This window comes from Beauveria bassiana (genome assembly GCF_000280675.1).
Source record: "Beauveria bassiana ARSEF 2860 unplaced genomic scaffold BBA_S00060, whole genome shotgun sequence".
NCBI classification, from domain to species: Eukaryota; Fungi; Ascomycota; class Sordariomycetes; order Hypocreales; family Cordycipitaceae; genus Beauveria; species Beauveria bassiana.
Genome location: NW_007930895.1, coordinates 33,204 through 44,149, shown reverse-complemented (window position 1 = coordinate 44,149; position 10,946 = coordinate 33,204). Strand labels below are relative to the sequence as shown.

General features: G+C 46.0%; 4 protein-coding genes across 4 annotated transcripts; 3 read left to right on the top strand and 1 right to left on the bottom strand.

Moving 5' to 3' along the window:
- Nucleotides 1-50: 50 nt before the first annotated feature.
- On the top strand, nt 51-716 carry BBA_09622 (transposase-like protein; the record flags this gene model as incomplete). Its single annotated transcript, XM_008604719.1, has 1 exon — nt 51-716. The coding sequence occupies one exon, from the start codon at nt 51-53 to the stop codon at nt 714-716; it is 666 nt and encodes a 221-aa protein (XP_008602941.1).
- Nucleotides 717-2,230: 1,514 nt separating this feature from the next.
- Nucleotides 2,231-4,925, top strand: BBA_09621 (glycosyl hydrolase, putative; the record flags this gene model as incomplete). Its single annotated transcript, XM_008604718.1, has 7 exons — nt 2,231-2,351; nt 2,425-2,674; nt 2,758-2,980; nt 3,038-3,141; nt 3,191-3,487; nt 3,542-3,801; nt 3,859-4,925. 7 exons carry the CDS (start codon nt 2,231-2,233, stop codon nt 4,923-4,925), a joined length of 2,322 nt encoding a protein of 773 aa, XP_008602940.1.
- Nucleotides 4,926-7,334: 2,409 nt separating this feature from the next.
- Nucleotides 7,335-8,408, bottom strand: BBA_09620 (uncharacterized protein; the record flags this gene model as incomplete). Its single annotated transcript, XM_008604717.1, has 1 exon — nt 7,335-8,408. The coding sequence occupies one exon, from the start codon at nt 8,406-8,408 to the stop codon at nt 7,335-7,337; it is 1,074 nt and encodes a 357-aa protein (XP_008602939.1).
- A 1,279-nt stretch (nt 8,409-9,687) lies between these two features.
- On the top strand, nt 9,688-10,907 carry BBA_09619 (uncharacterized protein; the record flags this gene model as incomplete). Its single annotated transcript, XM_008604716.1, has 6 exons — nt 9,688-9,721; nt 9,855-10,293; nt 10,397-10,455; nt 10,603-10,628; nt 10,694-10,748; nt 10,789-10,907. The coding sequence occupies 6 exons, from the start codon at nt 9,688-9,690 to the stop codon at nt 10,905-10,907; spliced, it is 732 nt and encodes a 243-aa protein (XP_008602938.1).
- Nucleotides 10,908-10,946: the final 39 nt, after the last annotated feature.

Here is a 10,946-nt window from a genome sequence, read left to right as displayed (position 1 = left end):
GCTGTAACCCGCCATGGCGAACGGTCTCGACCACGATCGCGAAACGACACATGCGAACTGCGCACGGTATTACCATCGAGGAGGAAGAACGACCAGCCAAGAAGGCGCTGCAGCAGTCCCTGGAAGTGGCATTTATGCACGCAGAGCAGAAGAGCCGGGAGATTGCGACTCGCAGCGAAGAATCGATACTAAGGAATACGATCCAGCTGGATGCATTCTACGAGGCACAGATCCAACTGATTACGCGGCGCCGCCTGCCACTGAATTGTGTCTCTGGGCCAGAGTACCAAGCACTACTCTGCGCTGTCAATCCGAAAGCCGAAGAAGTCCTTGTCCAATCTGGCACCACTGTATTTGCTCATATAGAGAGGTCATATCTCCTGCACCGCGAGGCCATCAAGTCTCAGTTGCAGGCAGCCAAGTCGAAAATCCACTTTAGCATTGATCTATGGTCGTCGCCGCATCGGAAGGCCTTTCTCGGAATCTGTGGCCAATGGGTCGATGAACACTATAACCTCCGCGAAGCACTTTTAGGCCTGCCGAACGTAAGGCACAGCCACTCGGGCGAGACGATGTCTGGACACCTGCTGGACACAATACGATACTTTGGTATTGCAGATAACGTTGGCTACTTTACCATAAGCATTTTCTCTATACCAGCGATGTCGGCGGAGGCCGAGAGAGTGTTCAGTGGGGCAAGGCGTACTGTTTCCTAGGATACAACCCGGATGTCTCCGAAGATGCTAGATTAGTAACGGACTTCTTAATTGGCCATTTTCACGTTCAGACCCGTTTAGTATTAAGCTAGATACTGATGGCAGTGGATGCTTCCTAGACTCCTAGAGCAGGTGCACTAGGCACAGCAGGATGATGCTAGGACTGTCAATTACGTAATGAATCATTGAATCATTAATTAATCCTCAAGTCCAAGTGCTAATTCAGTAATTAATCTGAATCCAGCCCAGGATACAGATTAATTGATTGATTACATGTCTGCATGATGTTTTGCACCATTTTCGGTTGTAGCCTTATGTTCTTTGTTTCTCATTGCCTTTTTTTCTTTCCCGGTATCCTCAGTATTTAGTATTTGCCAGCATGATTCAAGACAGATGGGCAGAGTGACTGCACACAGGGCGCTGGTATGACTGTGATGCATTTGAATATCAGCAAAGCCGTGCACAAACTGATGCAAAAGGAGCTAGCAGAATGCGGCTTGTGATGCCGACGAATCGGCCGTGGACGCGAGGAAATCGGGCCCAGCATGTTGATGGCGGCCCATCGCAAGCCACTTCCCCACAAATTTTAAATGTATTGAAAAACTTGGTGGTGAAATATTACAGTTGAATCAACCGTTGGTGGCGCATCTTAAGTTCCAGCCACCGCGTTCTTGTCGCCAAGACTAACTTGGGCCACACTGCGACAAACGGTTGGCGAGAACGCCGCACTAGAAATTCTTGAGGACGACGAACCGAAAGCCTGGCGATTGAATTAAAATTTCAAAGACTTTCTGCAAGCGGCAGAGGTGCGAGACAGATGTTAGCGCAAGCTTTAACAAGGAAGAGCCAGAAATTTTATTGGCAGGTAAGGTTTATCCCGACGGTTTACATACCCAACGGCGTGCAATCATGGGATTGAGTTCATGGGGACAACCTGCATGGCTTATTTGGTAACATAAAAAAAAGAATGAAAACCTCGTACTCGGTAGAAGCTGATCCGCGGCATTAATCTTTCCATCTCGCCGAGATCCGCAAATCGAGCTGCATCGCCAAGTAAGGTAGCTAGCCCTATGACTCAAGTGGGCCTGCATTGCCCAATTCCAGTCACAATACAAGAAGAAATTTGCACAAAGAGATCAACAGATTGATAGAATAACGTGACGCCTTGAATTCTCTTATTTTAATTACCTTGCTGGCTGGAGAACCGTCTTCTTTTTATAGTTGAGAATCCCTCGATAAATCCATTCGCAAGTAAGATTTCTTTAGTACTTCAACCAGCGATCCATCGCATTTAGCTAGATCACTCGCACGTGCATGAATGCATGAATCAACTTGTCACACACCGCTCGAAAATTTCGACATAAAATAAGAAGTCTGCGCTTGCCGTCCTCATTCCTCCATGCCTCCCATGCCGCAAACTTTTCTCGCCATTGCAGTCTAACTTCCGGTCAGTCATCCATTTAAGGACGCTGTGAAAGTAACAGGACGTCCTCGGTTCTCAAGGATAAGAGACAATGGTTGCTGTGATCTCGCTTTGCGCTGTGACGGTGCAGGTCATCGCCGTTGCCGCTTCCGGTGATGTTATCACCAACGACACGTATTTTTACGGCCAATCGCCGCCGGTGTATCCTTCCCGTGAGTTTCTCTACAAATACTTGGACGCAAGGGAAGAGACGGACGAGTCGAGGACTAATTCGGTCATGGATAGCGGAAATGTCTGCCACGGGCCCCTGGGCAGACGCTTACGCCAAAGCCAAGGACCTCGTGTCCCAGATGACGCTGGCAGAAAAGGTCAGCCTCACCGGCGCCTCCAAGGATATTCACAATGGCTGCACGGACAACATTGCCAACATTTCCCGGCTCGGCTTCCCAGGCATGTGCCTGGGCGATGCTGGCCAAGGGCTGCGCGCGACCGACTTTGTGAGCTCGTTTCCTAGTGGCATACACGTCGGAGCAAGGTGCGTCTTACCCCTTTGCACATTTATAGTCTTGTTGTTCTGTTTCCCGATCGAAAGGACAGGAGCTAATTCCAGGTCAACAGCTGGAACAAGGAATTGGCGGCCCGCAGAGGCGCCGCCATGGCCGACGAGTTCAGGAAAAAGGGCGTCAACGTCTTGCTGGGCCCCGTCGTCGGGCCGGCCTGGCGCGTAACGCTGAGTGGCCGCAATTGGGAGGGCTTCGCGGCGGATCCGTACTTGTCGGGTTCGTTGGCGGCGGAAAGCATCGTCGGCATCCAGGGCCAAGGTGTCATTGCCAGCACAAAGGTGAGCAAGTCACATCCGGCGTAAAATGACCTCTTTTCTGACGAATTCGGCCTCTAGCATTTTATTGGGAATGAGCAAGAGACGAACAGAAATCCCCGTCCAGACACTGAGTCTCTATCGTCCAACATTGACGACAAGACAATGCACGAGCTATATCTGTGGTATGCTAGTACGACAAGTGGTTGATGACTGTTGCTGATGTGTTCGCAGGCCCTTTCAAGATGCCGTACACGCCGGGTCCGGCAACATCATGTGCTCGTACCAGCGCATCAACAATTCGCACAGCTGCGCCAACAGCAAGACTTTGAACGGCCTGCTGAAGACGGAGCTGGGCTTCCAGGGCTTTGTCGTGTCTGACTGGGCCGCCCAGCACACTGGTTACGCCGGTGCTCTGGCGGGCATGGACATGGCCATGCCCGACCCTGAGGCCTATTGGGGCGGTAAGCTCGTTGAGTCTGTCAAGAATGGCTCGGTACCCGAGTCGAGAGTCAACGACATGGCCACCAGGTAGACGCCTCAAACAGCCTCGGCTTTTTTGTTTTATGCTGACTCGTTGTGCAGAATTCTCACCGCTTGGTACCAGTTCAAGCAGGACAAGGAAATCCGGAATCCAGGGGTTGGTATGCCAAAAGATGTCACGAAACCGCACGAGATTGTCGACGCTCGCGATCCAGCAGCGAAGCCTGTGCTTCTCGACGGTGCCGTCCAAGGACACGTTTTGGTGAAAAATACAAAGAACACGCTTCCACTCGCGAAGCCACGACTCATTTCCATCTTTGGCTACTCGGCCAAGACGCCCGACTTCTTCGCCCCGGGCAGCGGTGACGGGCTCTCGCAGTGGCAGCACGGCTACGAGCCGATTGGCCCCAGCTGAGCAGCCATTGGCGGCGATCTGGGCGACCCCAAGGACGCATCGACCATTGGCATCAACGGCACGCTATTTTGCGGCTGCGGCTCCGGCGCCACCACCCCGGCCAACCCCATCTCGCCCTTTGAGGCGCTCAAGATGCGCTCGCACGCCGACGGCACGGCGCTGTTCAACGACTTTGTCTCGCCGCTGCCAGTCGTGGACCCGGCCTCGGACGTGTGCATTGTCTTTGGCAACGCCTTTTCCTGCGAGACCTATGACCGCCTCGCGCTGCAGGACAAGTACACCGACGACCTGATCAAGAGCGTCGCGGACAGCTGCAACAAAACCATTGTCGTCCTGCACAACGCGGGCCCGCGCGTCGTCGACGCCTTTATCGAGCACGACAACGTGACCGCCGTGCTCTTTGCGCACCTCCCCGGGCAGGAGTCGGGCCCCGCGCTCGTCTCTCTGCTCTACGGCGAGTCCAACCCCTCGGGCAAGCTCCCCTACACGCTCGCCCGCAACGAGACCGACTATCCCGTGCTCAGGCCCAGCGCGCCCGAGGGGCGTTTTGTCCACTTTCCGCAGTCTGACTTTGCCGAGGGCGTGTACATTGACTATCGCCACTTTGACAAGGCCAACACGACGACGACGACACCGCGCTTCGAGTTTGGCTTTGGCCTAAGCTACACGACGTTTGCCCTGTCCAACGCCACGGTCCGGCGCGTCGACGGCGCGAACCTCGACGACGCGTATCCCACGCGCGCCGTCATCCCCGGCGGCCCCGCGGACCTCTGGGACAATGTTGTGTCCGTGACGGCGGACGTGCGCAACACGGGCGCCGAGCGGGCCGGCGCCGAGGTGGTGCAGCTGTACGTGGGCATCCCGGGCGCGCCGCGACGGCAGCTGCGCGGCTACGACAGGGTGAGTCTGCGGCCGGGCGAGACGCGGACGGCGACGTTTGCCCTGACCCGGAGGGACCTGAGCGTGTGGAACGTCGAGGCGCAGCAGTGGCAGCTCCAGCGGGGCACGTATACTATCGAGGTCGGCACGAGCAGCAGGGACTTGCCGCTGAAGCTGTCTCTGGAGATTTAGGGAAGCTTTGGTGGTAGTTAGTGTTGTATTGTATACTAGTATACTGTAAGACACGAGATGGGCACGACTGTAATGATGGATGGGCATCTTTACATGAAAACTGATGGATAAATCGAGCCTCTGACGCTGCCTCTAGTGCTGCCTCTAGCGCTGCCTCTAGCGCTGCCTCTGACGCTGCCTCTGGCTAAAGCTCCTTAATCGGCGGTGGTAGTGATAGTTATAGAATAATAATTAGTATAGGTATAATAAAATAACTTTTTTTATCTTTATCATTCTTTGAAAGATATAAAGAATATAATATTAACTTAAATTTTTTGATAATAATTATTAAGATCTTAATCTTTATTTTTAATAATAATATTTAGCTAAGTGTAACGATGGCTTAATCCTAATCCACCGTTGGTCTGTTTCTTAGGTAGTGAGTCAGGTTGAAACGCTACAAAGTAGCAATGAGCAGTATCTTCGGCGTAAGGTCTCGTTAAGAGTAGGACTCTCAATAGTGAAACTATTGCTTAGATTGATCAGTAGAGATCTAGACTACCTAGCTGTGGGAATACCTCCTCCTTAAGTACCCGTCTATCTCTCTACTGTAGGCCAGGCTCATGAGGCTCATCTAACTATCTCAATGATCTTGTGTAGCTGGCTCATCTCAATGATCCAATGAGCCATCACGTGACCTCATGTCCCAGCCAAGCTTGCGGGCGTGCCTACCCTGGCGGTCCGGCTTGGCCCCGCATCCATGCAGCAGCGTTCGTAACACTAAGGTATTTAATTATTTCCTAATTCCTAAAATTAAGATAAATAATAACCTTTTTATTTTAAATCTACTAGCTAACATTATTTTTATTTAAGTTATTTCTATATATAAAGAAGTTAAAAAAGATATATTTTTTATTGTAAAACTTTTATAAAACTTTATAATTTTAGTTACTTTTATTTAAGTTAATCTAATTTCTTAATTAAATTATTAATATTCTTTATAACTTAAGAGAATTTAATCTTTTACCTAGTTAAATAAGGTTATTATTTACTTTTTATATATATACTTATATTATTAAAAATAAATAAACTTGATACTATTTAGCTTATTAGTTTAATTTTAATTAATATAATAATAAATATATTTAATTAGAATTACTTATATAATATAAAAATATTATCATTATGTTTAATAACTAAAAAGATATATTAACTTAAATATAAATATTATATTTAGATATTTATAAGTTAACTAATAATAAAATATATTACTTTTACATAGCTTTTTATATATTTTTTAAAAATAAGGAAAAGTTATTAAGCTCATTATAAGCTCTTAAATAAGAAGGTATATTTATTATTTATTAAGAAGATAATAATAATAATATATTATATAATAAATTATTAGTTAATATCTTTTGTTGAAATTATCTCTCTTTTCCTTAATAAAGATTAATATTAATTACTTTATATTATATTTTAAGTAAAATTTGAACCTTAAGAACTTAATAAAGATAATATTATAATTTTTCCCTAAACTTTTATAAAGTCTAATACCTTAATTACTATTTATAATAATAAAATAATTATATTTTAATATTAAAAAGGAGCTATTACTAGTAAATATTATTAAAATACTAAATTAGTTATATAATAAGGTAAGTAATAGACCTTAAAAGATATATATATTTTATATTAAAAAAAAGTAAATCTAAAAATCTCTTAAGAAAAGAAAATAAATATATTAATATAATTAATATATTACCTCTTTATTAACTATAATATTATTTTATCTAAATATATAATATTTATAATAGCTTTTTAAAGATAAAGCTTTTTTATAATATTATATAAAAATAAAGGTTATTACTATTATTCTATTTTTAATATATATTAATAAAAAATAAGTATTTACCTATAAATAACTTTTTTAATTATACCTTAAATTAAATATAATTTATATTAAATATTTAATTCGTTAATTTTTTTATTAATATATATAAAGTACTAGTTAATTATTTTATAAATACAGCTTAATTACTATAAATATAATAATTTAATAATAAAATAATAACTTATAACCTAAAATACTAACTAGCTAAATAATTTTTAATATCTATTATAGTTATAATCTACGTAATATATAAAAAAGAAATATATTATAAAAATTATTATAAAAAGTACTATCTTTAAGTACTAGACTCTTAATTATTTAAGTTATAGATTTAGTAGTATTTATTTGAAGGTATAGTAATATAGGTTTAGTAGTAGGGTATAGTGGCCTAATTATATTTTTAGCCTTTTAGTTTTTTAAAATTTAAAACTAAAGAGTAATAATATAAAAGTAGATATTAATGGTGCACCGTACGCTTTGCCCAATCTGCACTAGTAAAAACCAAAGAGGCAACAACTACTCAACGCGCAGCTCGCTCACGACTGGTGTGGCCAGAGGAGCTTGCCGTTTTTTTGCCGGCATTTGCCGCCCTCGGGGTCCCAGGCAAAGCCACTACAAACTCTACAGACAGCCCAGCCCATGTCAAGCTCTGCTTCCGTCTGCCCACCTCCACAGGGGAAAGAGCCAGTCGAGTCGTTGCACTGCCCTGATGGCGTCGGGCCCCTCTCTGTTATAGCCGTAAGAGATGGCCATACAAGCGCCCCCTTGATATCTCTGCATTTTCCGCCCTCCGGGTCCCAGAAGCTTCCGCAGCTTCCGCAGACGGCACGTCCTATATCCAGCTGTACCTCCGTCTGCCCGCCTCCACATGGTATAGGTCCAGTCGTGTCGAAGCACTGCCGCGGCGGCTCTGCTGGTGTTTCCGGGGCCTCTTCCACTTCTTCAACTACTGTCCCCGGCGGACAGTTGATTCGGATCAATTCTTTCCGATACTCCGGGTTGGGATGAATGTCAGGTCGCTGGACAGTTTCGCAATGGCCATACTTTCCAGGATTGATCGGATAGACCATGGGGGTTCCCTTCCCAAAATGTTCATCCTGGAAGCGAGTAATAGAGTCGATAATCTCTTGAATTTTCTCAGGTGCGCCGGGAATAGCCTCAACGAGTCGCTGGACTCCTAACCCGATCGCATACCCCCCTGCTAGCCCCCCATATGTATTGACTAGCGTGCCTCCAACCGAAGGAATTTTGCCGCCGATCGGCAGCTTGCCCGAGCCCGGCACGCACAAATCGCGCTTCCGGCAGTCTGGTGACGAGTTCTTCGGCCACACTGTGCCAGGCTTCTTTCTTGGCCCCTTGAGCGTGTCCTCCCTCCAGTCAGAACTGCCAGGCTTGGGCTTGAAGAGCTCTGGAAGACCCCCTATCATGTGCTTATAAGGCGGTCTAGGACTCTTGGGAGGGTTGCTTTGCAGCTGTCCGGGGCCACCCCATTTACCAATGCCGGCGATTGCTTGATCAAGAATTTGTTGGCCTGGAGGCGTCTCCCTATAAGGAGGAGACTGCGCGCAGGCTAGCCCGATAATGGTGATATAGATAATAGCAATCTTCATCTTGCGTATAGTAAACAGTTGTACTTGAATATCTGAAAGGCGTTGTTGGAAGATTCGGGACTTGTAGATGTAGAATTCGGCAGAGGCAACCGGCCGAATTTGTAGTTTATTTTTAGTGGTCTAGGCTTAACACGTCCTCACGTTGAAGCGCAATCTACTTAGATGGCGAAAGCAGCTTTCGTATTTCAACTCCGTAGCTAGAGAGTTTGCCTAATTTCAGTTGTGTCTCCAATAGTGTGAAACAATATATTACTAACCTGCTTCTTCTGACATCATAGGGCATGAAAAAGAAAATTTTCTTGTAGATGGAGACCACGTTGCTGAGAATCATTTCAATGCTAGGCATCGTGTACGTGCCAGAGTAGGATGTGTGCGCGATGTAGTGATGTACTATCTCGTCTTATCTCATCCACTGTGCATAAACAAGTTCTTGTACGAAGGACGAGTGGTCATGCCCATAAAGTCATGCGTTGTACTGACCAACACATGTGGCGATCATTGGAAAACTCTAAATTCAAAATGGCGAACCCTAAATGTACTAGTCGATAGCTGAAAAGAGAAACTCGCAGAACTGAAAAAAAAAAAAAAAAGCATATGCTCGTAAAGCGTGTACACAGCCCCTCTTGTGGTACCTTTCTCGAGCTGAAAATGACTCGCTTGCCGCAATTCTTAGTTGAGGCTTGACACTGTCTGTGTTTGACGCTAGGGCTAGTTGCCGCCATAGGCGGAACTTCTTTGCCGAACATTGAGTCAATCTTTATGCTGAGATTTGTATGGACCTCGCCTCCAATTCAACAGCATGTATGCGCCGTGTATCTTTCAGCTGAAATTCATCAGCCTGTCACGCTCAGTATGTCGATGGCTTTAACCTTGCTTTACCTTCTATGCTAAGCCAAAGCTCCAAGTCGTGGCGCGCACCGCAGACTGTACCGGCTTGCATTCTTGTCATGAATACTATCCGCTATATACTTGCCCTGCTACGCATTGCAATTTATGCAAGACACCTGTTAATCTAATGACTTTTGCATAAAGCTCAATCAGATACTTAGAAATAAAGGTCTTCTTTTCTAGAGTATAAAATATTACATGGTTTGCCTCAAGGCTATAACTTCTTCCTTCTTTAATTAACTATAGCCGTTTCTCATCATCTGTCAAGTGACGAGTTATCACGTCTCTGGATTTCAAATATCTTGTCGCTTTTGAGCCCTTCTCGTCAAAATCCTGCACTTGAATTTTCTTTCTTTCATACTTAAAGAAGGCCTAAAGACAGTCTCTCAAAATGGTCCGAATCACCAGCATTGCATTACTGGCTTGTACGTACATAATCTTCCTTTCCATCTTTCACTCGTTCACCTACACGTGCTCTCCGACAGGTCTACACGTCGTTGCACTGCCGATTAGAATTCAAACGAGTTTTGCTAATACGGAAACCCCGTCTTTTCTTAGCTGCTGCTAAGGCTTTGGCGGTGTCTGCTAAACTTGAGTTCGATGCCACTCCTGCAGTTGACCGAGAGCATGCCCTCGTTTCGCGTCAAGACTCTCCTCCTTCCGAGCCTCCGGTTGAGGAGCCAAAGCCTGAAGAGGTAAAGACTGCCAACGCAGACCTGGCCGTGCTGTTGCAAAAGATTCTGGACGTCATGGGAAGCGTCAACGAGGACATAAAACAAGGCAAAGTAAAGCTTGAAACCGAGACAAAGCTTACGCCTGAAGAACAAAAGGTTGCCCTTGAAAATATACAGGAGGGGATCATGCAATCCGCCCAAACCTTGGTGGATATAGGTAAACCGTTAATTGAAGGCGAAGGAGAAGGCGAAGGAGAAGGCGAAGGAGAAGGCGAAGGAGAAGGCGAAGGAGAAGGCGAAGTCGAGCCTGCACCTGAAGCCAAGTAAGCGAGCAAGCTGTTTGGTAAAAGAGACGGTAATTATAGTCTCTGGAATATGATAGTTACTTTTCTAACGCTCGGCTCCAATACCGTAATAAGCATGCAGATACATGGCCACCTCGGCGATCTCACTGCCCACTTTTGGTGGTCTGATGGCAGCTCTAAGTTAGTCAGGGCCTCCATCCCGTCCCACCTGGCTAATAAGTAATTAGTCGTTGACGTACCGGGGTCGGAGAGAGGGAGAGACGCAGTTGCTACACAAGTTCTGGTCACTGAACACAGGTGAGCTCCTATGCTGTTCGACGTCGACAGGGTTTCTGCATGGCCCTGATGTGAAGGTGCGCAGGCACCTCGACAATGCTTTGCTCTAGCCGACAGATTGATGACCGCGGTAATTTCCCAGCCATCAACGTATTTGACGTCGAAGCAAAAGGCTTCGACATCAGCAGTCCTGGGGTGTAAGTTTAACGGCAAATACTGTGTCCGCCACTTTTATAGGGAGGATCTACCGAAGAGAGTGGTGTCCGACCCTTATCATCCTGAGCATCAGTATCGACCTTGTCTGTCGCCAGAAGCAGTTTGACGATAGCCTCATGTCCCTTCTCGGTGGCATATGAGAGCGGTGTCCTGACCCTGTCATCCTTGGCATCAGCTAT